We start from the raw sequence: 27,740 nt of genomic DNA on the forward strand, positions 1-27,740 counted from the left end.
ATATTAACCATCAAAAAGGATGAAATCTTGCCATTTGCAATGACATGGATAGAGCTAGAGGGTATTATGCTAAGTGAAATAAGTCAGTCAGAGAAAGACAAATACCATATGATCTCACTCATAAGTGGAATTTAAGAAACAAAACAGATGAACATAGGGGAAGGGAAGGAAAAATAAAATAAGATGAAATCAGAGAGGGAGGCAAACCATAAGAGACTCTTAACTATAGGAAACAAACTGAGGGTTGTTGGAGAGGAATGGGTAGAGCGATGGGGTAACTGGGTGATGGGCATTAAGGAGGGCACGTGATGTAATGAGCATTGGGTGTTATATGCAACTGATGAATCGCTAAATTCTACCCCTGAAACTAATAATACACTATATGTTAATTAAATTGAATTTAAATTTAAAAAAATTTTTTTAAAGAAAACAGGCTTTTCTTAGAAGCTGAGTATGCCATTTAGGAAAGAAACTGAATTAACGTCCTGAAGAATTATACCTTTTTCATCCTTCCAGGTCAGAGAGGACAATAGCCATATACAAAGTTTCATTAGGGAAGAGGACGAACAGGTCATTTACCCGATGTGAAGAAGAGTACCAGAGGTAGACAAAACATGCCACGAGTGGCTCAGAGTGAGGATTCTTTTCCCAGGCATATCTGTGAGCAGTGGTCCAAAATGAAGAGGATGAGGACCGTTACTCAGAGTGAAGGGCCAATGCCCTCAGCCACCAGAATAGCTCTGACACAGAGCGGGCTGTGCAGGAAAGAGGTAACACAGCAAGGCCTGACTCCTATCCTTGCAAAGGCCTCTTACAAGGGTGGCCCTTGGCTGGGATCTGAGAAATTCGACTTGGAAAGCGTTCCCACCACTTTAACTGATGAGAGTGGCTCACTGTCTGTTTATGCAATCCATGTGGTTTATGCCCAAGTAGAACAAAAAGGCAGAGAGAGGGAGAATTCACTCTCTCTCCCTGATGATGAGCTGGGACATCGGCCTTCTCCTGTCCTCAGACTGGAATTACAACACTGGCTCTCCTGGGTCTCCCGCTTTCTGACAGCAGATCCTGGGGCCTCTCAGTCTCCATAATGACATGAGCCAATTCTTTATCATAAGTCCCTATCTATCCATCCATCCATCCATCCATCTCCTATTGGTTCTGTTTCTCTGGAGAACCCTAAGATAAGAGTATTACTTAATAGGTTTGAGAATATCACAAGGAATTTAACTCTTTAATTATGAATGAAGATTTGCTAATTTAGGATTTGCTAAATTTTTGCAATCCTCAGGCAGTCACCTGTTAGATGCTATTATCCCTAAAGTCACCAGCCAATTCTGGGCCAGTATTGAAGGCTCACAACTGGTGAGGGAAACAGCCTGGAATATATAAGCCAGCACCCAGACTACTTCATAATTTTCACTGGATCCAGGCCTGCTCCTGGCCCCTGATAATGACAAGACTGGCCATCTACTGGGCACCCATGATCAGGGCTCAGGGCGAGCCCTTTCTCACACATCACTGCATAACTGCAAATCCTAAAGGACTCTCCTATTTTGCTGATGAGATTCAGAAAGGCCAAGCAACTAGTCAGAAGTCACAAGTCAAGGTGGTGTGTCTGATTCCAAATCCCACACACTCTGTACCATCATGCTACGGACAACTACAATTTAGGAAATACTCTAACACACTGGGGTTTTAATTTAGTCTTTGGAAGAGAAAAAATTTAGGGCTGGTTATCCAAGGTAAGAAAGCAATAGAAAAGTAAGAGAGCTTTTCTCTGTTGGTATATACAAAAATATTAAGTATTACTCTAGGCCTTTGGAAATACTAAGGGCACCCTGAGAAGGATGGCCCCAGCCCAAGTCTGATCCCAAGGACCTAAGGAAAAGTCGTTGAAACTCATAGCACACTGCCCCTGTGACAGACAGCCTTCTAAGTGTCTCGTTCTATTCAAGTTGAAGGGGAAAAAAACCTGTACTATGCCTACGAAGGCTTCCACAATGGGGGGAAAAAGGTTTTTGTTGAACATCTGCTTTCCTTCTGGGATTCTGGAATCTGGAATCATAGGCAGAGGGTGCCTATGTGACCAGCCCCCAATAAAAACCCTGGCCACTGAGTCTCTAACAAGCTCCTCTGGTAGACACTTCACACATATTGCCACAACGGGGGATGGAGGGTGTGGATATGGAGGCCGAGAGGCCCCCCAGGCTGCTGTCTGCAAGCTGGGGAACCAGAAAAGCCAACAGTAAGATTCGGTCTGAGTCCGAAGGCCTGAGAACCAGGAGCTCCAAGGTCCAAGGGCAGGAGAAGATAGATGTCCCAGCTCAAGAAGAGAGAGCACATTCACCCTTCTGCTGCCTTTTTATTCCATTCAGGCCTGCAGAATTAAAAGAGGCTCACCCACATGGGGAAGGACAGTCGGCTTTACTCGCCTACAGATTCAAGTGTTAATCTCTTCCAGAGACAACCTCACAGACACACCCAGAAATAACGTTTTACCAGCTATCTGGGCATCCCTTACTTAGCCCAGCCAAACTGACATATAAAATTACCTATCATAAGATATGACTGCAAAGACTCTTGGAATCCATAATCTGGTTTTTGCTTCTTTTCTGTGGTTTTCATTCAGCGAATATACACCAAGTACCAGCTTTCTGGGGAGCCATACATAAGGTATTTGGGGGAGATACCGAAGGTCCCAGTCTGCTTCAATTCAGGTGGAACCTGAATAAGGACTCCAAAATTTCATGCATTGGAACGATTAGATTCTCATTCCCTAGGCCCAATTTCATCCTCTGTCAACTAAATAACTAGGCAAAGTCAGGGGAGAGGACCGTAAGAAAGCCTAGACTACTTTGTTTGAAAAAGCAAATATTAAAAAAAAAAAAGCAAACCCTTAAGAATACAAAAACACTAACTCAAAAGGATATATGCACCCCTACATTATACCAGCATTATTTGCAATAGCCATGATATGGAAGCAGCCCAAGTGTCCATCAACTGATGAATGGATAAAGAAGATGTGGTAGATACATATGATGGAATATTATTCAGCCATCAAAAAGAATGAAATCTTGCCATTTGCAATGATGTGGATGATCTAGAGAGTATTATGCTAAGTGAAGTCAGAAGGAGAAAGGCAAATACCATACGATTTCACTCATATGTAGAATTTAAGAAACAAAAGGACAAAGGGAAAAAAGAGACAAAACAAAAACACTCTTAACTATAGAAAACAAAGAGATGGTCACCAGAGGTGGGGGGGTTGGGTGAAACAGGTGAAGGGGATTAAGAGCACACTTACCATGATGAGCACTCAGTAATGTACAGAATTGTTGATTCATTACATTGTACACCTGAAACCCACATAACACTGTTAATTATACTGGGATTAAAATTTAAAAAAAAAGAAAAGAAAAAGAAGTGAAAAATAAATAAATAAATAATCAAACCTTTCAATCTGAAAAAGAAAAAAAAAATGTTATGCACCTAGAGAGGGAAATAAGGGCAGAAGGAAAACTAGAAATTGTTGGTAATTAAATCCTTTGGCCTGCAGAAAAGCACTTGGTAGTGATGAGAACAATCAGTGAATCTCCAGGAAAGTATCAGGCATTAAAGTAGCTGAGATGAGAGAAGGTTTTCAGCTGAGAGACTGGGGGGGACCTCCAGGACCCTGCCTAATCTCTAAAAAAACAGTATAAATAGGGTCATTCTGAGGTTGGCTGAGACGAAATCTGACCTAGCACTTGGTGTGTGGTCTGTCAGATTTTCCCCGGCAGGATGACGTAATTCATGCCCCACTTGCCCCCATGCATCTGGGCACCGTCCACGGTCCTTTACAGTTCTCCAGTGACATAGTTCAGAGATTGTTAAATTGCTGCGGAACATTCGTATTTACTTTAATTCTGTGGACCTTGTGTAAGACTCTCAGGAAAAAAAAAAAAAGCAGTCAGAGGCTATAAGAAGTTGCACAGAAGGTCTTCAAATCCTCAACAGAAGCGAGGAGGTTGTAAATCTTAAAATGTAATATAGAAAAACGGATAATAGCCATGACTTCTAACTTTCCTAGCTAATCCCTTCAGGGAATCAGCAAAAAAGGAAAAAAGTCAGATGTGGTCATGTAGGGAAGATGAGAGTCCTGTAAAGCATGAACATCTCCCCACATGCTCCCCGCCCCTGGAGTAGGAGAGGACCCACTCATTCCACCCACACCTGCTTGGTTGCTTCTCACTAGTCAGGCTGGCGTGCTGAACAGCCATAGCGGTTTTTCTGGAGTATTAGAGAATCTTTTAAACAAATCATTCCTTGAGGGAAGTGAGAGAGTCATTTATTACCTCTTGGTAGTGTGTGTATGTGATTACTCGGTTCCCCTGGGGGTGTCTGAGAACCAGCCCTGCACCCACTCGATCTCTCCGTCCCCACTTCTCTATCTACTCCCCCTCAGTGACCGAGTGATCAGAGCCTCTGATTCTTCCAGACCCAACCGCTGCCCTGGTTCCCTCTGGCAACTGAACAGTCTAGCATTCGGTGTGGATGAGCTCAGAGCAGGTCTCGGTTTCCGCGTCAGCCCTCACCAAGCAGGGATTACGGTGCTGCGGTGAAAACCAGCTCCCGCCTCCACGGGGCATACGTAGGTGAAATACAGGTTTGATCAACTTTGCCGCAAAACTGCCTTTAACTTTTATTAAAAGTTTTAATTTTCTTCGTCCTTTCTCTGCTACAATAATAAGGGAATAAGAGCAAGGTGGAGAAAGCATACGTTAAAAAAATAAGAAGAAAATGAGGTAAATCTCCTGATTTGTTATCACATCTCTGCATAAAAGTTCCAAGAGAGAAACAATAGAGATCCAACGCTCGAGACACAAAGATTCCAGATCCAGCTCTGTCCCTAAGGAAGCGTGTGGTCTTCTGAGTCTGCCTAATCTGAGGGGTCTGGACTCAGTTTCTTCATTTGCTAAGTCAACAACGTATGGCCTCATTCTCAGACTTCAGCACGTGGCCCACAAGGAGGACACAGGGAAGGTCATGGAATTAATTCAAATGACCTGGGGTAGCGGCTAATTTGATTTAGTGAAAGCTGAAGGGCATTGATGCCTTTCACCCTTGTCAGAAGCAAGAGCTCAGAGCTGCCGGGAGCTACCCTGCCTGGCATTAGCCGCCCACCGTCACGGGTAAGTGCCCCAAGATGCTTTCTTCTCTCAGAGGATGGCTCCCCTCAGGTGCTTGCTTCTCATATTGCTTTGCTGAGCAATGCCTCTTCTGTCGCGGATACCAAGGTCCCCGTCAGCTTATCCCATCCAAGCACTCACAAATTCCCAGAGAGCCGGATCTGAAGCGATAAGGGTTTTCGAGGATGACCCTGGCTGCTGACTCTGGCACAAGAGAGAGCTGCGAGGGACAGCAAAGGGGCATGTGTGTGTGTCTTCCTCAGTATGTATGGCAACGGACATGAGGCCAGAAAGCCAGAGGCTGGGAAAAATAAGGAGGAGAAAGCGAGCAGGGTAGAATGTGGGAGACAAAACAAAGGGAGTGGTTGACCCACGGCCACCTAAGAGACACCCATGCTGGGGGGATGGCCTGTTCTTCTAAGAGCTGCCTTCCCTCGGGATACTAAACCAGAAGATTAAATTAACGGGAACAGTCCTACACACAGAGCCCAGGCATTCCCTGGAAGCGAGGGAGGAGCCTGGCTGCAGGCGCATCCTCTGCCCTGGTCTCCCAGATCTGACCTGGTACCGATGTGTGCCAGCCCCGTGCCAAGTGCGGGCACCCCAAGATGGGTGTGCAGGGTCCCAGGTGTTACAGGAGAGACGAGAGGGCGGGGAAGGGCCGTTCTGACCTTCAGTGGTCGGGGAAGAAGGCCGTGAGGGGGTGCCACGTAAACTGCGAGGTGAAGTTTGAGGAGAAGCCAGCCCTACAGAGAAAGAAGGTGGGGCGGTGGAGGCATCAAGAGGAAGTGTGGGCACAGGGCGAGTGGGAAAGGCCTGGCAGGCTGGGGAACTCGGGGTCGCCCGTGTGACTGAAGGGGCAGTGGGGGGAGGTGAATGCAGGGCAGTGAGAGGTGCACAGAGCCCCCCACATCTGGCCTCTCAGCCCAGCTAAGGAAGCTAGGGTGTACTCCGCCTGTGGCGGGAAGGTGACGTGGGCACAGGGCGCCTGGATCCGCCTGCCCTGTCCCAGGATTGCACCAGCTCCCATGGACAGGCCCAACTGAGAGGCACAAGATGGGAAGGAGGCAGCCACTGGGAAGCCACTATATCTGCCAGGAGAGGGAAATGATGCCGTGGTCTAGGGCGTCCACAGACATGGAGGGAAGTAGACACCTTGAGGGACGACACGAGGCAGGGTTTTGAAGGTGGGAAAGAAACCCTGGTAAGAAGGAACTATGAGGCACGCATCTTTAAGAGGTGTGTACCTGCAGCAGGTCAGGCCCAATCCAGCACTGTCCTGTCAAGGAAGGGTAAGCTCTATAAAGCTAGAAAAGAATTTCCAGCCCTGTGACATTTCCCACTGAGTAAAGTGGATGAAGCCAAATGTTCCAGCTGCGGCCTCCAGGATCGTCAGTGGACGGACGCATCAGGGCTGGTTATCCCCTGCTCTCTCAGGTCTATCTTCTACCCCTTCTCTCCTGCTCTGTGTCCTGGAGGCCCCCCTGCTGATGGCATCACCCAGGCCCTCTGGTTTTGGGCTGGCCCATGGGGGACCCATCAGAAGAGCAGAGAGGCCAACAGGAGAGAGATCAGGGTGTTTCCTCCCTGTTCCATCCGTGCTTCAGTCCAGAGTTCCAGCAATGGCTGTGTCCCCAAGACATTTGCTCTGGCACCACTCACCATGGCTCACTGGGCTCCTCCCCTTGGCCCGGTGCCCAGGAGTGGCACAAGTCCTGGGCACCCAAACAGCTTTTGCTGACTTCCTTCACCCTGCCTGTACTTCCGTCATTAGCCCCTCTAGTAAATTCTCTTCACTGGAACCCCCTGATAGGATTTGCCTTTCCTGCTGGGACCCCGTCTGAAACACCAGGGGAGCCCAGTTGTCTTGACCACCCTCTGCAGCCCAGCAACCCCCCTAGTGTCGATGGGTTGACTCCATCTCTGGTCCAACTACTCCAAAGCTCACGAACGTCTCATTAAAGAGGAATCATCGTAGTGTTTGAAATAACAACTTACCACGAACAGTGCGCCCCAGAGGAAATTGTCAAATCCTAGCAGGATCAGCACACATTAGCTGAAGAGGTGGCATACACCTGGCAAGGCCTCATCTCCCACACTGTCACATGAGCCTGAATGATTCAACCGCAGGATGAGAATTTGATGAACTATATCCCGAGCGTTTCCAGCAACACAATTGAAAATGTTATCAGTGCAGGGGTTTAAAGGGTTCCTCTCATCCCGTAAGAGTCAGGATGACTGAGACAGTTTCTCCGTTGGGAGGAATCCTACTTTAATCTTGCCCTTTTATGTGCCGGTTAAACAATATTGATCAAAACTTGTTGCTCCTGGCAGGTGCCCAGCAAACCTTAGAGAGCAGTGCCCGATATAGAGCCCTCGGCCCTGAAGGAGATGAGCATCTGAGGAGAGGGGGAAGCAGGCAGACTAGCTCTGGGAAGCGCCCAGAGCTAACAAAGTGCAGGAGCGAGGGGACAGCCTGTCTAGTGAGGAGGAGAGAACCAGGAGGTTTCCTGGGAGAAATGAAATCGAAGCAGAGGCCCACGGGAAGTGCAGGGACCAGCCAGGAGAGGAGGTAGCGGGGTCCGACTCCAGGCAGGCAGACCCACGTGGGTAAAGGCTGGAGGAAGAAAACGTGGCATAGCCCTCAAGGTTCAGCACAGCTGATGCAGAACGTGACCAGAAGGACAGAGGTGAGGACGCTGGGGGCGGGTGGCCCCTCTCGAAAGTCCTTATAAGGCGGGAGAACGTACGGGTTTATCATCCAAACAGGGGATGTTAAGAGAGACATATCTGCACTGGGAAAACAGACCCACCAGACGTGCGGCGACTCCACTTCTATGACTCTGTGGACAATGGGAAGTCCCTGATGGGTATGGAGCAGAGGAGGAACACCATCAGATCTGTGCTTCAGGAAAATCATTCCAGGGCGCCTCCATGGACAATAAGCTGGAAAGGAGCTGACACTGAAGAATGAGAGAGCGAGCAGTGAAGATGTTATTGGAGAAATTCAGGAAAGAGATGACGGGGGCTCCCTGCTATGTTGGGGGTGGGGGATCAGTGGAGGGGTCACTGTTAACAGATAAATTCAAGAGACTGACAGTTGGTTAAGCGACTGCCTTCGGCTCAGGTCATGATCCTGGAGTTCCCGGGGAGCCTGCTTCTCCCTCTGACCCTACCCCCTCTCATGTGCTCTCTCTCTCTCATTCTCTCTGTCTCAAATAAATAAATAAAATCTTTAAAAAAAAAAAAAAAATCAAGAGACTGAAATTGAAATTGACAATGAGGGGCAGTGAACGGAAATGGGGGCTGGGAGGAGAGATGAGAGGGAGAGGAAGGAGCCCAAATCTTAATCAGATGCCAGGCGGTGGCAGGGGGAGGAGGATGTGGGCCACTGGGAAATGGGAGATGGAGGACCCGGTGGGGAGGGCAGGGAGATGGAGAGTGCACTTGAGACAAGCTGGGCTGTACCACGTAGGGACGTCCAGGAAGCCGTGGATATAGGGGTAAGGGCTCGGGAAAGAGACTAGGGCTGGAAACCAGGACATGGGACTTAGTTAGCAGCATATGCATGATCATGAAAATGGCCCTGGATCAGGGGGCAGTGACCTTGAGAAGTCCCCCAGGAAGACAGGGGTACAGGCTGCAGTGAGTGCAGGAGTGAGGGGACGGAGAAGCAAATCAGACAAGACATTTGGCCTTAGAGGGTGTCATCTTATTGGGGCTGGGAGACACTACACTTTGAACAAGAAGTACTGACTAGACAGGAATGTCATAATAGACACATAATGTCACAGCAAAAGGCCCCTCTAAATTCAAATATACACCATTTGGAGTCTTTTCCTTGATTTCGGTTCCACAGAAACCAACCCTTAAAACAACCAAGTTAGTCAGGATAAAACATTCATGGCTGTCTGAACAAACCTGAAGGGAAATGTCCCTTAGATCCACATCTGGGACATTCAAGCTATCGTTTCAAGCTGGCTTCAATCTGACTGGCAAGAGGAAGACTAAATTTCCGTCACTGACACTTTTCAGACAAACAGAGGTGTTGTGTCCCTGGGTAATCCAGAGCGTCTCACTCAGCGGCCAGAGGTTAACAGAATTTGTCACAGGTAGAATTTCAGGGGGTTTCTTTTTGATACAATTAAGTGGTCCCACATAATATTAGATGAGGTGCATAGATAGTACAAGAGGAAACTCTCAAGTGCCTGGGAGTACAGAGAAGGGACAGAAATCCCCCTTCCTGCATTGTTCTGTACCATAAAATCATCCTTCCTTTCTGGATATAAGCACGAGCTCCATGTACATAAGCAACACCCCCTCAAAAGAAATAGAGACTACTGCGAAATTTTTTACAAACAAAAATCATTACATATGTACATGTTTACTAAAGAGAGTTCAAACTGGGAAAACATAACCCAGAATACGATTTTCCATTTACCTGTTAAGCCTTTTTTTTTTTTTTTTTAAATCTCCTAACTTCCCTTCCGTTTTGGCTGGGCGTTCCAATGGCATGCTGGAGCTTGAAATACACAGCTATTCACATCCAGGAGCTGCGTCCCCTCGTAATACCTGTTATTATGCAGTAATGCTCGTGGACATGGGGCACCAGCTCTTCAGAGCTGGTGAGTTATTTTTTGATCATTGTGTAATTATCCCATTACCAACAGACGCTGAAAATCAAGAGGAACCAGAGAAACACTCTCTCCCTCTTGTTATACACAACTAAAATCCTTACTGAAAGATTCATCACCAACAGATTTATTAGCCCCTCAGTATCTGCTCGTGGTTGAGCCAAGGAGAGAATTTTCATATTGGTGTAACTATCAAATATGAAGGGAGAAATCGTTCCTGAATGCCTGGCTTCAAAGGCATAAAAGAAAACCACAAGGGCATGATTGGAACTATGAAAGAGGACCCAGGCAATGTGGCTCTGCCCAAACCATGGCCAGTGACATAAGACACAAGTCAATGGAAAATGAAGGCAATGGTCTGGCTGGACTGATTATACTTGGTGATACTGTTGGCTAGGGGACACACGGGTAGTAAGCTCCCTCGATCCTCATGAAAAGCTCTGCTCACAAAGCTCTGACCCTCAGTATCAGTCACATAAGCAAGGTGCTTTATTAACAGAATTTTACTCCTCTCACCAAGCTCACAGAGCAACGCCCAGGCCGCTTCACGCTTGAGAGAAAGTTCTTCTTACACTTGAATGTGTACGTGGGAAAGACACCAGGCCCAAACACCTGGAGCGTATACTTGCCTGGTCTCCGAATTCCTCACCCAGAGAGGCAGGTGGCCAGGCCTGGGTTCAGTGGAAACCATGAGGCTGTTCAGGGCCTCCTGCCTCCTAAGAGGTAGAAGACTGGAGTTAGTATCATAATTCTGCAAGGACCCCATGTGGGCAGATCACACTGACAAGGGGGGCTTCTGCAGGCATAAAGGAAAACAATATGCTTATTTCTTTTAGATGGAGCAGCCCCTTGCACCCTTCCACCCTCCTTCTTGTGTGATAGCTAGAGCACTGGACTCCTCATTTGCCCTGGATACCAACATGAGCCCAGAAGAAAGATGACAGCCCTCTGGGAATGGAAAAAAATGACATCTGACACTTTATTTTATAAAAGCAGAATGACTCTCAGGCAGGCATCGGCTGTAATACTGCTGTTGAAATGCACTTGGGTTTCTCCTGAAATCTTCAGTCTTCCTAGATTACACGATGGCCCTTTGCAAGAGAGAGGCTCTTAGAAGAACCAGAAACTGCAAGCAGTCTGGGATGGAGCATTCTTCTAGACCAACTCGAAGAAGATTATATTTGACTAAGATTTCCACCAAAAAGGGTTAATTAAATTAGCAAGCTTTGGTTACCCCAAAATCTTACCAATGCCAAAAATCCATTGCCAATAAGGCCTTGTTGGAGTTACAAAAACAAATATTATAATTTATAAAATAATAAAAATAATTAGGGGCACCTGGCTGGCTCAGTCAATAGAGCATGTGACTCTTGATCCTGGGGTTGTGAGCTCAAGCCCCACACTGAGTGTAGAGATTACTTAAAAAATAAGAATCTTAAAAATAATAATAATTATTATACATGTTCATTCATTAGAAGTGGTCCATCAATATAAAATATTGAAATGGCTATTATATCATGCATCCACTACCTCTACCACAAAAGTGCCATGTTTTGAAAAGTTGCGCAGCTGTGATTTTTCACAAAGCCTGAAAAAAACTATTACATCCAATTCTTTATCACTTACTAAACTTTTTAAACTTCAATTTAGTTATCGAAGTCATTATGAAAGTAGGTTCCATCAGGAGTCATGCTCCAGATGAATAGCTATGATGGAAACATTACGTAAAAACCCGATACACAGAATGAAATCCTAAGAAGCCAAAAACCCAGTTTTTCCAGTATTAGTATTTTCTGCAACCTCGAAATAATGGGAACTCTTTTTGCTTTTTGGTGTCTGTGTGTGTGTGTGTGTGTGTTTTCTCTTTTGATCTAAGGCTGAATCATTTTCTGGCTTCATTCAGAATCCACTGAAGCCCAATGGGGAGCTAGTTATTTGTGCTCAGTGCTTTATGCCCTAGGAAAACCATGGGTCTGACTCATTTCTAATGTGTGCCCTGTGTGTTGTTAATAAAGCCTGTGGAAAAGTCAAGAAACAGGACTTGGCTCTGGTATTCTAGTGGATTTTCCCATTTTTCATGGTAACTTGGAAAATGTTCCTGCCCAAGGCCAGTGGGTGTCGGAATAACCCAGTTCTATTCTTGGAACCTCCAGTAAGAAGCCTCAGGCTAGCAATCTCACCTCACTGGGCTGAATTCTCTCAATTTTGCCTTTTTTTTTTTTTTTCCTGAAGTGGAGGGAATATGGAGGGATAGCAATTGATAAGGTTATATCCACCAACTTTAGAAGAAAATATATGAAAAATCATAATGCTTATGAGGTTTCCCGTCCCCAGGGTTTTAAAAAGCAGGATGGATTTCCATTTATTTGAGATGATGAGGTCTGAAATGGAAATGCATGACTTCTCGGAGACCTTTCTAAATTTTATGTCAAAAAGAGACAGAGAAATTCACTCACTCACAAAAGTCAAGCAAAAAAGAACCAAGAAACTCTTCTAAAGTCTCTTATGAGCAATGCCTTAACCACATCCCATCCTCAGTTCAAGTCCTCCATCTACAGCAAACCTGTGGACATCTCTCAGCAGAGGCAGACTGCACTCCCCATCTTCTACCCAAATGGGGGTCTGAAACTCCTGGCAAATGCAGTAATGGGGTCCTTCACTCTTATAACACCTTGATTAGTTTCTTAAAAGGTTCCCTTTTGGACTTTCAAATTAGCAAAAAATAAAATAAAAATTAGTGGTAATCACTCTCAAGGATGTGATATGATAGACATGCTCATTAGTAGTAGTTGTAGGAGTATAAATTAGTAAAAAAACCTTTCTAAGAGCCATGACAACATCTTAAAACAAAAGTATATATTTTAACTTAATTTCCCCTTCTCAGAATCTATCACAAGACCCATGTTCATTGCAACAGTATTCACAATGGCCAAGATATGGAAACAACTTAAGTGTCTGTCGATGGATGAGGAGATAAAGAAGGTGTGGGCTATACATACAATGGAATATTATTCAGCCATGAGAAAGAAGGAAATCCTGCCTTTTGTCACAACACAGAAGGATCTTCAGGGCATTATGATGAGTGAAATAAGTCAGACAGAGAAAGACAAATACTGCATGGTATCACTTATATGTGGAATCTAAAAAAAAAAAAAAAAGTCAAACTCATAGATACAGAGAGTAGAATGGTGCTTTCCAGGGGCTGGGGGAATGAGGGAAAGAGATTCATAAAAGGGTACATACTTTCTGCTATAAGAAGAATAAGATCTGAGGATCTAATGTATAACATGATGACTGTAGTTGATAACATTGTATTATATCATTAAAATTTTCCAACAGAATAAAGCTTAAATGTTCTCACAAAAAGAAAATATATAAATAGGGGTGCCTGGGTGGCTCAGTCATTAAGCATCTGCCTTCCGCTCAGGTCATGATCCCAGGGTCCTGGGATTGAGCCCCACATCAGGCTCCCTGCTCAGCAGGAAGCCTGCTTATCCCTCTCCCACTCCCCCTGCTTGTGTTCTCTCTCTCGCTGTGTCGCTCTCTGTTAAATAAAGAAATAAAATCTTTAAAAAAGAAAGAAAGAAAGAAAGAAAACATATAAATATGTGATAGATGTGATAATTAACTGGATGGAGGAAGCTTTTCACAATGTATACATACATCAAGTCATCACAATATACATTTTAAATATCTCCCCACTTTATCTGTCATCAATAAGGCTGAAAAAAGGTATCAGTTTTAGTGTATGTGCTGCCAAAGGGAGCACTGAAAAAAATTATATTGAAACCAGGCGATAAAAAAAAGAAAATACTCAGGATTGTGCTGAGAAATGTATGGACAAGGATGTTCCCTACATGTTATGTACAATAGTAAAAAAAAAAAAAAAAAAGCCAAATGTTGAACAATAGAAGAGTGGATAAATAAGACACATCCAGACAAGGAGATATTAAAAAGTCACTGAAAAGCATATTTGCAAACAACTATATAATTCGTGGTAAATTGCTCCAGATATAATATTGGAAGAAAAAATTCAGGTTTAAAGTTATATAGTAAGTGTGTTAGCAACTTAGACAAATGCAATTTAGCCAGCGAGCATAATAATAATAACTTAGGAGGAGTCAGTAAGAAAGCAAGTCCCTCTCTAGTGCTACCGTGGGTTCATCTGTGTCTCTAATCTGTGAACAGCTGGTCAATGTTTTATCCTCCATATGGCGCCCCAGTATTGTAACCACAGGTTTCTTTTGATGACATATTTCTGTGTCACCTGACCCACTAAACGGAGAGCTCTCTGCAGGCAAGGACTGGTTTAAACATTGCTCTGGACACCAAGCAATATATTCTGCTCTGTCACCCTGGGGATGCTTCTTCATTCCTGCTCATCTTGCTATGTGTCAGTTAGCATGGAGTGCCCGGGTGGCTGGAAGAGGTTTCGCTGAAAGAAAACATAGATGCCCAGTGACCATTTGATTGCAGTGTTCGAGTGGGCCCCTACGTCAGAGATCTCCGGGCAACTCCCTCTCACACTCATCAGGAGAGGCCAGCTGTGGGCCTGCCCAGGCCTCATTTCTGCAGGAGCCATGAGGCCTGCAGTTCACTGTGGCTGAACCCTGGCTCCCAGGTCAACTGCCCCTACCCTCCCTTCCTTAACCCCAGCAAATTCTTCCTCCGCCCCAGCCGGGGCCCCAGGGCTACCTTCTGAGCAATCCCCCTGGCTGAATGCCACCCTAAACAACTTGTTGTCACCTCCTGTTCTGCAAGAGATCCCGCCTCTGTTTTCCTTCTCTGGAACCTGTTTTCTCTGGCATGGTGGCACCCCCAAAATTCCTGGCTCTCTTCAAAGAGATGACATTGAAACATCCCCCATAGTCCGTAAAGTGGCTGTGCTATTGCCTCTCTCTCTCTCTCTCTCTCTCTCTCTCTCACACACACATACACACACACACACACAGAATAGAAGAAAATTCAGAATGTCATGGTCCATCACCCTGTTTAGGCAATAATAATAGTTACTATGTTTTGAAAACTTATTCTATGCCAGCACTGTGCTCATAAGCTCTTTCCATGGGCTGTCCTGCAAGACAAGCGCCGTTACTATCCCCATTTCACAGATGAGAAAACAGAGGCTGCAAGAGCTTAAGCACCTGCCCAACCTCACGCCACTGAACCAGGACCCATGCTATGGATCCCCAAAAATGTGGCTATGGAGCCCCAACAATGTCACTGTCACACAGAAGTCCACGGGCTCAGCATCTCCAGACTGGCAGGCTTTTAGGGGGCCCACCAACAGACCACGGGGACACACCCACAATGAAGCTCATTTCTGGCAGAACACGGCCAGAAGCTGGGACACTGGAGCAGGGGTGGATGAAGGCATAAGGAGGGAAGAGAAGGGAAGGAACAGGGCCAAAAGGGTGGCAGAGAGCACGTGCAGAGATATTTCCCACTCACCCTGGAAAAGCTGTGACACTGAGTGTGTGGCAATGGCTTCTAGCTCTTTCCACTGCCAAGTCCTAGTCAGAATCTTCCCTCCGGCGCCCAGAGAAATCCCTGCCTCAGAGCAACTCCTGCCTGCACGCAAAGCCTTTCCACCTTTACCATCTCCCCAACGCACACTCTGTGGGGTTACTCACAGGGCCACTCTGAGTCCCGGGCTGGGATTATCGAGCCCCATCCAGGACAGGTTAGAAACGAAGCCGTCCAGCCAGAGGGCTGTAACAGAAGGAGAAACAGGACTTGGCAGCCTTGAGTCATTCCACCAACACCCTTCCTCTCTGTGCTACATAATTTTTCCTTCTCTGAATTTTATGTGCAACCAGCAATCAAGACAGGAAAAACAAGCAAAGTCTTACATACACCGCAAAATGCTGATTTGTCTATTCTATTAATAATACAAAATCTCAGCAAATGCAAATGGCATTACATGAATAATTCCATAAAAAGTTAAATCCAAGCTAAATGTTTCAATTTAAAATGACATTTGCAGAGACCTCTCCGTTAATATGTTTAATACTGATTTTTTTAAAGGGACAATCCTGTATTTCCCTAAGGAAAAAACTATGAAGACACTAAAAACCAACAAATATTTTTAAAACTGAATTTCAAAACTGTCTTTTATTCTGCTCGACTGCACCAGTCTTGCCACAAGAATAGCCACAATCGTATATTAATAAATTCTTTTGCCCTGCAGTCAAATGCCTATCTTTCAAAGAAGACAAAATAACCGTGATTTCAATCTGCGCAAACAAGGAGGTTATTTCTCAGCACTGAGTTTAGAATAATGAAGCAAAATGTGCAGAAGTCCATGATAAATTGTCATGGACATGTAACGCCTAGAAGAAATAATTTTCAGAAAGTATAAATACTTACAGAATAAATGTGTATTCTAACATACACTCCGGATACTAAAATTAACGACTAGCTGACCTAGTAAGTAACTTTATTTTGAAAGGAAAAATCACACGTATTGCAAATGATATTAACAGACTAGAGAAGCTTGGGCAGCATGCGGCACGATTCTTCAACAAAAGGGAAGTTAATAAGCTAGGGAAGGTGGTCCTCAGGTTATAATGAGACAGACAAGCATGGCAGGGGGAAATCTATAAATTGGGGAGGTAATGTGATCCAACAGGGAAACAAGACAGATTTACAAGGGAAAATCAAAGAGGGTCAACTAGATTTCTTTTTCCAATAGAATTCAAAATGAATGTTAAAGGGAACCTTTTGAGCACAGAAAAAGAAACTGATTCTCCCTAATTTACTTCCTGAATGTGAACTGAATTTGGCCATCAAGCAAGATCTGAAAAGCCTCAACTAAGAATACATCTACACAGGCAAAGCCAAGTAGAGAATTAAGGTAATCAAGCATCCAACAAATTGACACAAAATGCTGGGATACTGTGACCAAGAAAGAGGATTTTTCAAGGAAACTATCCAAATTCAAATTAATGGGAAAAGTTGCTAAATTGTCTTCAACACTTTGCCTAAAATACTCCAAAATAATGGTGAGAGCTCATCAGAATGCGTCCAGAAAGAGGCCTACAAGTGGGCATCAGTGTTAGATTTTTTTCAAATAGCGAGGCTCGAGAAAGCTGTGAAACGTTCACGAAATGCAAGCTGTTTGTACAAAATTTAACATCTCCCACCAACTATGAGACAGTAAGGCACAATAGACAAAATGTCGGATAAAAAACTCTAGCCAGGATCCTTGTAGCTCTCACTCTCTCCAGCCACTTCTGAAGCCACAGAGGGGAAAGATGATTTCAGATAAAACACGTCACAACTAATAAATATCGCGTACACAGGCCGCGGTCTTCTTGGTACAGTGAGTTTGCTTCAAGACATAGGGTTTGGCAATTATGATCTTCAGAAAATAACACAGTTTAAGACTTAGCCAAATTAAGAAACAGTGTCTCGTCCTTCACCTGGTCCACTCCCCCCTACCTCCTGTTTAAAAGCAGAAAAATTTTCAATGAAAGAACTAACCCACACATTTATTAGATGATGGTCCTCAGACTTTTGGCTTGCAGTGAGCTGTAGAATTTTCCCCCAAAATCAAGGAACGGAATTAGAGTCACCAACTGTGAACTTTTCCACCAAGGTCAGTACATCCAAAGGACCAATATAGTACCCATCATATGATGAAAGGGAGGATACTGAACATCAGAAAACAGGAAAGACAAGATTTCAAGGAAAAGGAGGATTATCTTTTCCATTTGATACCTCTGGATTTCTGAAAACCTGGTACATTTTTTTCCTCCTTTTCCTGCACACCAGGGAAAACTTTGTCATGAACCAGCATCGAGACAAAGTGGTCCCCATGGTACAGAGCAGTGGGCCTCGGCCCAGCAGCGCTGGCATCATCTGGGAACTTGTCAGAAATGCAAGCTCTCTAACCCCAAGCAACTCTGGGGCTACAGCCTAGAATCAAACAAGCCCTCCAGGTGGGTCCCGGTGCCAGTTAAAGACCAACAGTATAACCCAAAGCATATGCATTTCAACACTGGGAAGGACATCCAAGGCGCCTGATTCAAGGCTGGCAGACCTAAGTTTCTCATCTCCAAACTCTGTGCAAACAGTATATTTTTTCCAAACAAACAAGGGCACAGTTTTGATCTGAAATACATGGTGTGACGATGCAACAGAATATCTGACATCAGAACCACCCCACATGCAAGGATTGAAGATCCATAAACATCAGCAAATGACCGGCAGCTTCCTCAAACACACAGCGCCATGACCTTCCGGGCTGACTCATCATCGTCCCCATCATCACCACCAGCACTATCATCATACGATACACATACCACGTAACAAGTTCAGGTAACATTCAAATTCATGATTCCATTTTTATTTTAATCAACCCAGCAGTCCCGTGAAGCTGGTGTAGTGGCAGATACGATCAGCCCATTCGGCAGATGTGGAACCTGAGGTTTGGCCAAGGGCACGTGAGCCACCTGGAGCATCTCATACCTGCTCTTGACAGTTTTGGTTTTTAAAGTAGCGGACCTCTTCTTTCCCTTGGGATCCAGCACAAGAAGACCACTTACCACAGTACAATCCCCAAATTTATACTTTCCCAAGGGGGCCGAGAGTGTTGTCATGATTTCCGGCACACACAGAATGCTGCAGAGGTGCCCGGCAGTTCCCCAGCAGGTCTCGGGAGCAGCCGGGGCACACCCCAGGGACCTGCCCTCTGTCCCCTGCCGGCCTGCCCTGAGGATCCCTGGGACCATCACGTGCTTCCTTTGATTTTTCTGGGTCCCTCTGCACCCCAGCAAGACCAGCCCTCACCTCTGCCAAAGCAGGCGGGCCATTTCTCCCCAACCCCTGAATAAACCTCCCACCTGCCAAGAGATGTGGGCATGACTCTGGAGCATCAAGACCGCAAGGCCCCTCAGAGAGGAGAAGGGGCCCGATTCCCATGTAGGAAGCTGCTCTCGGGGAAATGTGCTGCTCATCACTGTGACCTGGTCCAGGGCAGGCAAGGACCTGTCATGAGCCAAGTAGAAAAGAACAGTGAGAAGACGTTCATGAATGCCTTCCAGGGTCCAGGGACAGAAAGAACCCAGGAGGACCAAACACAGATGAGCAAGTGATTCATCTGAGGGAAAGATTAAAAAAAAAGGAGGCTGGAAAATTCAGTGCTGAACGCCCGCACTTTACCCTGGACTGTTTCTGGTACACTCAACCCAGGCATCTTGCTATAACTTACAATTGGTTTCATTTTTAATAGACACCATTTGACTTTTCTTTCTCTAGTGGCCATGAAGAGGAGCCACGAATGTGTCAGGGCGTCAGAGCAGCTGGGGGGAAACAGTCCGCATCCCCTCTGGTCATGGCATCCAGAGTCCCTAATGCCACAAGCTCAGCCCACTGACCAGCAAAGGAGGGTCATTTACAGCGCGCTTTATTGTAAACAGGTGGGGAAGGAACATGGCTGCATGATTAGCCCCCTGGACTGAGTCTCCTACTTTGCTTCTCTCAACAAACGTGACTCTGATGGACTCAAACCTCAAACAAGACTCATCAAAAGACATCAGCAGACCTTGTAGCCTTTGTTTAGGAGTCATTATTTTCCTTCCTGGCTTTGTAGCTATTATCAACAATAAGCAAATTAGAATGCATTTACAATATTTTTCTCCTCGAAACCCCACAGTGTGTAAGTCAAGGCTTAGATATGCAAGAACCAGAGGGCTAGCCGAGGTCATCTTGTTCCAGGGATGGTTACTCAGCACCCAGACTGGCCCAAATAAATATTCCATGAGTCAACGTTCAGTGAGATGGTGTCAGGGGGGCCCATGAGAAAAGCTCAAAGCTTAGTAATGAATGAACACACTGGATTTTTTAACACATATTTCACAGATAAGGAGGGGAAGAGCAAAGGTTCACCACGAGCATTCTAGAAATGTCACAGACACACAGTGGCCACTGCAACAAATCATTATGCTCTGCCACCTTTGGTAATGAGTACAAACCCAAGAAGAGCAAGAGTACGGAGGAGATCTGCAGAGATGAGTTAAAAATAATCAATATGAAAGGCAGAGGGAAGAATATCTTCCAAGGTGAAACAGACTCAGCAAAGGCTAGACCCCAGGCCATCCCTAAGGTCTCAAATCGCTTTACCTTAAGCCATCCATTAAATGTGTGTTGCTCTGGTCAGAGAAAACTAATATCTGTCATCAAGCACATTATATATTTGCCCCACTGCCTTACAGAACTGGAGGTATCCTCCTTTGGTTTGTGAAACCAACAACAAAAAAGATTTATCAATTCACTTTCCCCGGGGAGCAGCCCGCCAGAGAAGTACCTTTTTTTTTCCTGTGTTTCTTCAGCCCCTCGAGACACATTTATTATAAGGAGACAGATATAAATCTGTTTTGAGCAGACTGCAAGAGTAAATTGGAATGATACTAAGCTTCAGAGGAACTGGCTTTTCTTTTAAATACCTCTGGAGCAGGGAGTAGGGTGAATTGCTCCAAGTTCTTGCAATTCTAACCTGGCCCCTCCTATTATCTTCCCCAGACATGTTTATTAACTGGATGACCTCACTTATAAGAGACACAGAGGGGCACCTGGGTGGCTCAGTTGGTTAAGGGTCTGCCTACGGCTCAGGTCATGATCCCAGGGTCCTGGGATCGAGCCCCGCATCAGGCTCCCTGCTCAGAGGGAAAATTGCTTCTCCCTTTCCCACTGCCCCTGCTTGTGTTCCCTCTCTCGCTGTCTCTCTGTCAAATAAATAAATAAAATCTTTAAAAAAAAAAAAAAGAGAGAGAGAGAGAGAGACAGAAATACACACACTCAAGAAAATGCACATAGTAAAAAAAAAAAAAAATGCACACAGTTACACACATTCACACCAGGAAATGGCACTTCTGACTTGTCACTACCATCACCTTGCTGGAAATTGTTAGTCAATGCAATCGTGAAATATTTGCTAGCAATATGGCAGGCAAACTGATCTGTTGAGAATTATGGGGAAGCCCTAAGAAAATACAAAGCATGTATCAAGATTTCCAGTGACATGGATAAATGAAATGTGGGGTATACTTACAAAAGAACATTATGCGGCCGTAAAAAGGAAAAGTTCTGACACCTGCTACCACATGGATGAAACTTGACGATATCACGCTGAGTGAAATAAGTCAGACACAAAAGGACAAATACTGTATGCCTCCACTAACGTGAAGTACATACAACAGGCAAATACACTGAGACACTGAGTAGATGAGAGGTTAGCAGGGGCTGGAAGAGGAGGTACTGGGGAGTTATTGCTTAATGGTTACAGAGTTTCTGCTTGGGATGATGAAAAAGTTTTGGAAATAGTGATGGCTGCATGACATTGTGAATGTAATTAATGCCACGGAATTGTACATTTAAAAATGGTTAAGATGGCCAACTTTGGGAGATAGAAATCTATATATCCACAATTTACAAAGAATAATATAGTAAAAACCAGTGAATAGTACACTTTAAATGGATGAATTGTATGGCCTCTGAATTGTATTTATACCTCAATAGGATTGTTTAAAAAAAAAAAAAAAGATCTCAAGTGGTGTAAGAGCTTCCTGATCACCCCACGTAAAATAGCACTCCCTCTTTTATCCCCTTATTCTCTATCACAACATTCATCACGAGTGTAACTGTTTTATTTCTTTGTGTACACATTCTTAACCTACATCCCATTTCTCCTCCTATCCACGAATGTAGGGACCAAATACACAGAGGTAGGGCCATGGGGGTCTTACTCATTTGTCTCCCCTGTGCCTGCCCACGAAAGGTCCTGAATATTTATTTATAAATGAGTAAACGAAGTAAGTCAATAAGGAATGGAAAAGGCAAGAAAGGAATAAAAACCATACAAGAGAAAAATACCTCTATGACTTGAAAAGACTGAGCACAGGAGAAAACCAGTGGCTGAGAACACCATTGGACCAGGTACTGCGTGTGACCACTGAGTCTAGAAAGAGAGCCCCTCACCTACCTCAGCTCCCGAGTCACCCAAGCTTTCCCACGTCACTGCATGCCACGCCCACCTGAACCGGAGCCCCGCCCCCTGCCGTCTACACTGGATATGAACAATTCTCCGGAAAAAGGTCTGACAGGGCACCTATCTTTGGTCCAAATGTTTCCACAGGCAAAGGAAGTCAGCTGTGCCATGCGCATACCTGGAATAGTGGCTATGGTGTTTCAGACAGGGCATGAGAAAATTAGAGAGTCAGCAAACCATGTCCCTGGGAAAGAATTCTGTTTTTATTTTCCCCAGAAGATTTGTTTGGGGAAAAGCACTTAAACCATGACTGCTGTAAAATGCTCAAGAAAATCGCCTATTCGCATGATGTTCGTCAACTTCCACCATAGCTGGAACTGATGGGTCAAAACCTCCTCCCAGACTGGATATTCATTCAACCAGACATTTCTTCACCAACCCCTTGACGTCTCCTGAAGGAGCCTCTTCCTTGCCCTTAGGCTATTCACAGTCTAGCGGGAGGAGCCTGATACCACCACAGCCGACTGTAATATAATGTATGGGTGCAGTGATAGATTGAGGGGGAGGGGCCTCCGGGAAACTTCCAGAAGAAGGGCTTACTGCAAAATAATGAGCAGGAGTCAACGGTGGCGGGAAGGAGGGAGCTGGAGGCAGACAACCAGTCAGAAAAGACCCAGACAGGCAACAGCAAAGCAGACAGGGCTGGGGGAAGAGGGCAGGGATAACGATGGTGCCATCAACAGTTCAGTGGGAAGGAAATGTGAAGCTGGAGAGAGGGAATGCTGAAAAGGAAATGTGCAAAAGAAGCAAGGACTTGTATGATTTGCTCTGGCAACGGCAAGCTCCTGAAGGATTCTTTTTTTTTTTTTCTTTCTGAGAATTCTTTTTATTCTTTGAAAAATTTTTAAATAATAAATATAAAATGTGCTAGCCATTACTCACGTTTATTTAAAATATTCTGGAAAACAATAAAAAAATGAAAATCACTGATTAATCCCATTACACAGAAGTAGCCAATAAAAATAGTGTATATTATTCTAGTCTTTTCCTTATGCAAACATTTTATATATGTATTTCTTTTTTTTTATTATGTTAGTCACCATACATCATTAGTTTTTGATGTAAGGTTCCATGATTCATTGTTTGCATATAACACCCAGTGCTCCATGCAGAGCATGCCCTCTTTAATACCCATCACCAGGCTAACCCATCCCCCCACCCCCCTCCCCTCTAGAACCCTCAGTTTGTTTCTCAGAGTCCATAGTCTCTCATGGTTCGTCTCCCCCTCCGATTTCCCCCTCTTCATTTTTCCCTTCCTACTATCTTCTGCTCCTGAAGGATTCTAAGCTGGGGTAGGACATGACCCTACCTGCATTTTAGATCCAGCACTTGTGGTGACCTCTCCTTCCATGGTGGGCATCACTATCCCCATTTAACTCATCACGCTGAGAGGCCGAACAGATTGGATTCCGCCCCTGGCTGCTCAATGCAGGACCCGCGTCCTTTCCACCAGGCTAAGGAGAATTTATAGAGGGGTTTAGACATGAATATAAGGACCAAGATAGGCTAGTAGATGGTGATGCAGAATTATGGATGTTAAAGATTTATTTTAGAATTTCAGGACATCTGAGAAGGTTTACAGGCAGTGTGGAAGAGATAGAGAAAACAAAATGGAAAATTCTAGAGATGAGGAGGGTGGCTAAAGGGCAGCAGGCCAGGGCAGCGAGACTCCTGGAGGAGAAGTCTTCCTTAGAAAGAAGGAGGGATTCCAAGGTTTGGAGAGATGAAGTCACAACAAATCACTCTGGCCGGCCTCCGCCCCCTGGAAAGAGGCAGAGAAAATCACGAACAAGCAGGATGAGAAAGGGCTGGAACAGCCCATGAGAAAATCTAACAGGCAGCTCAAGGCAAAAACATGACACGGCAGAGGTGGGAGGTGGCCCAGGTAGAATCAGAAAGCATGATTTTGCAGAGAACCCAATAGTTTAAATTTTTAACATCTTTTTGTCAGATATTAACTTCTATTTTCTTCCAGTTACTTTATTATTTCTTTTTTACATTTAACTTTCTAATATCTGTAATTTATTTTGGTGTTTGGGGGATGGGAGGCAGTGGTGGTCCCTAACTAGGGATGGCACTGCTCCCCCAGGGGTATCTGGAAGCAAGTGGGGCTCGGTGGTCTATCTCAGCAGGGTGGGCACTCCTGCTCTTTAGCGGATGGGAGTCAGGGAGGCCGAATGTCTGGAGATGCACCAGGCAGTGCTTAGCCGGGAAGAATCATCTTGGCCACAGTACCAATAGCGCCTGCCATTGAGAAACAAAATGTATTACTTTTTTCCAACTGGTTAGACCACAATCCCACTGTCAGTGTATTTATTCACATATTCAATTATACCTTTGACAACTAAGCACTGAGCAACCCTCCGAGCCAACTCCTCTTGCTGGCTCTATGCAAACAAGTCAGACACTTGTCACATGCCCTATCCCCACTGATCTTCAAACATACATAGAGAAATGAAATTTAAATGCTTTGAAGTTCATAAACAACTTTTAAAAACGAGCCAAGTATGGCTAAGCAGGAGTCTCCCAGGTCCTGATAAGAGTTACTTATAGTGAACACTTAACTATGTGTGCAAATATTAAAGCTAAGTTGTTAAACAACATGACCGCATCCGTGTTGATACAATTCATTTGCTTAGCAAACTCCTTTCTCGTACATACGGGCTTGAACAAACTCCGGCCTACCCCTGTGGGTTTTTACTTGGCACTCCAAAGGTACGGAGGTCTCGATAAATGAGGTTTTACGAGGGGTTCTGACATGACAGGGGTGCATGGGCCAATTGCAGGTGTTAATTGTTCTGTGTTTCTGTCTGACAGACTGTGACTAATTTTTTCAGGTAGCTGCTTAGGGCAGTGGGCATGCGAGTCAATACACAGACGCTCTAAGCCAACCAAGAGTTGAGTTGCAGTGCCAGTTCCTACTGAACCTACAAACGGCCTGGAGTACACAGCTCTCTGGCTGCCATTTCTACGGAGACATTATGGGTTGGCCCCAAGGTTCCCTCAAGCTCTGTCTGCACTGGATATAATGTATTACCTTACAAAGGCCCCATGTTTCTGACCTGAGCAAGTGATTTAAAGTCTTGAGGTCTAAAAATGAGCTGGCTGGACTGCAAGCAGCTGTGGACGTCCCCAAAGGGAGCAGTGAACGCACCAGGGCTATTTTCAGTTTTTCGAGAGGCCCCACAGAAACCACCCATTTACCCACAATAGGATGGCACAGGCTAAAACATATTTACTTTGGACTAGAATTATGTCAACTCAACGGACAGTGGCCGTGGTGACAGCTCAGGGAGGAGAAGCCCTCGCCAGCAGCTAGGTCTGTCCTTTATTCATAAAAATATAAAGGAAATGTATTAGCACTTCAAAAACACAGTTTCCTTGTTCCTTGTGATTAAAAGGTGATCCCTTAAAGAAGATGTGGTTCATATATACAATGGAATATTACTCAGGCATTAGAAAGGATGAATACCCACCATTTGCATCGACATGGATGGAACTAGAGGGGATTACGCTAAGTGAAATAAGTCAAGCAGAGAAAAACAAGTATCATATGGTTTCACTCATATGTGGAACATAAGGAATAGCATGGAGGACCACAGGGGAAGGGAGGGAAAACTGAATGGGAAGAAATCAGAGACAGAGACAAACCAGGAGAGACTCTGGACTCTGGGAAACAAACTGTGGGTTACAGAAGGGAGGGGTGTGAGGGGACGGAGTAACCGGGTGATGGGCATAAGGAGGGCACATGATGTGATGAGCACTGGGTGTTATATGCAACTAATGAATCAATCAATAAATAAAAGGTGACCCTTAAGGTCCCTTGTATTCTAAAGTTCTATGATTCTTTACAGGAAGTTATTCATACCAAGAATAACCCATTCTTAGTGTAGCCTTAATACATAATTAACAGGAATGAACAGCTTTCTCCCTTGGCTTCCCGACACTTGTTTATAGCTTTTCAACTTTTGTAAAAGCATATCTATTTATAAGGGGGTGCCGTATTTCCAAAAAGAATTAGGTGCCATTGTACATTCTCTGAAGATGGTAAGGGATGGTCTGGATTTGCTCAATTAGCAGTTTCTTCCTCAATTTCTACCTCTTCATAAAGCTCAAGCTACTAGATATTCGTTTCTTCTCTCTTTCCTCCTTTTCTTTCCAAAGCGCAGGAAAGGCTTTTCAGGTGAGCCGATGCCATCACCTGCGTGATGGCCCTGGAGCTCCCTGGCCTTGGCATCATTCATCAGTAACATCAGAGCTATGTGCCACCTCGACCGTGAGGTCTATACCAGAGAAGCAGTTGAGATGACGTAGGGGAGAAACTTCGGAGTTCAATGCATTATATAATATAGTTTATTCTCGTCTTGATTTTTCATTTACGAAGATTTATACATATTTGTAAATGAATCATTTCATTATTATTATTATTACTATTATGAATAACGGACTACGATTTTAAAGTATGGTGAACGTTTGCAGGTCAAATATTTTTTAACGCACGAAGATTTTCTACAGGGATTCTACGGCGCATCCTTAATGCCCAAATGAGAAATGAATCTCTTAGAAAACCAAACCTGAATTCCAGTTTTATGTTTGGTTGTGAATTTAGAGTCATTATATAAGATCTGTTCATGTAATTATTTTGAGATATAATCTTTTTGAGTGCTCACTATGCCAGGAACTGGGCTAAGAAATAGCATCAATTATCTCGTTTAATCCTCACAAATAAAGTGGGTTCTATTATCATCGCTATGCAAGAAAGATGTTTCGACACAGAGCAGGGACTTGCACAAGGGGTGAACCCGCCCGTGACGGGATAAACAAGGTCCACCTGCACCAGTCTTTAGCCACCGCACCATTCCACAGGGCAGGTGTGAACACAGGATAGCAAGAAGGGGACAGCTTATCCAAGTCACTTGAAAACCAGCCCCCAGCCTTTCAGGGCATCTGGTTTCATGCACCCACACTGGTGTTCAGACCACATCATCAGAAATTTTCTTTCTTTCCAGGTACTTTGACCCATTTTGCTCCACGCTCTTTTTCTGCCGACCTTAATTACTTAAGTAGATAATGCAGGCAAAAACAAGCAGATAAGACAAAACAAAAGAAAACCCTGCCTCAGGGATATAACCCTGGAGCTGTATTTATGCCATAATGATGAATCTATTCACCTGTATACTGGGTATCTCCACTCTGAGGTGGCAAGGCAACTCTATGCATTCAGAACTCCTTACCTTTCTCCCCCAGACCTGCTCCTGTGTGTCTTCTCCGTAGAGGGCACCATCTTTTACTCAGCTCTCCAAGCACAAACTCTTCTTAGCCCTTCCTTCTTGGATGGCCCCAAATCTAAAATGATCCCAAAGAGCTGAACTTGACCTACTTCAGGATGTCATCTGTCTGTCCCATCTTCCCATACCCCTGCCAGTCCCCATACCCTTCACCTCTACCCCAGAACCCCTCCATGAATCCAAGAGAAATCTAGCTGATCTCCTTGACACCTGTCTTAAAGTTCCCCCCTACAGCTCCAAGCTGGGCTTTCAAATGCATGGAAAGGCTCATCATGTTTCCTCTCCAATTCCCTCATCTGCAGGATAAACTCCACACAACTAAGTGTGGCACAGAAAGTCCTCGAAACCACAACTCCCTTTCCAGCTTCTTCTCTCACCACTCCCCTATTCTTGCCTGAACCCCCAAACAGACCCTGTGCTCTTCCATCCTCTGGATCACAGGACCACAGTGGGGCCATCTGCTCGGAAGCCCTCTCTCCCTTGCTCAGCTGGTAAACTCCTACTCATCCCTCAAGCCTCAGGCCCTGCACCCCCTCATCTATGAAGCCTTCCTTGACTCTCCCAGGCCAACTCTGAGACACCCCGACCACAGCCTTCTGAG

At 44.9% G+C, this 27,740-nt stretch overlaps 1 protein-coding gene across 2 annotated transcripts in view; it reads right to left on the reverse strand.

Moving 5' to 3' along the window:
• Positions 1-27,740, reverse strand: part of CAMK1D (calcium/calmodulin dependent protein kinase ID) — a 425,032-nt gene that overhangs the window by 358,914 nt on the left and 38,378 nt on the right. The window contains exon 1 of one of the 2 annotated variants that reach the window (XM_054507361.2): positions 15,436-15,785. The exons of the other annotated variant lie outside the window; for it this stretch is intronic. Coding sequence (XP_054363336.1) covers positions 15,436-15,476 — 41 coding nt within the window. The 5' untranslated portion in view covers positions 15,477-15,785. Of the gene's footprint in view, positions 1-15,435; positions 15,786-27,740 lie in introns of those variants that run through there. 2 annotated transcript variants of the gene reach the window in all.

Source organism: Mirounga angustirostris, unplaced genomic scaffold (assembly GCF_029215605.1).
Source record: "Mirounga angustirostris isolate CCGP_5_RB_7025 unplaced genomic scaffold, mMirAng1.0.hap1 SCAF_5, whole genome shotgun sequence".
In the NCBI taxonomy this organism is placed as follows: domain Eukaryota; kingdom Metazoa; phylum Chordata; class Mammalia; order Carnivora; family Phocidae; genus Mirounga; species Mirounga angustirostris.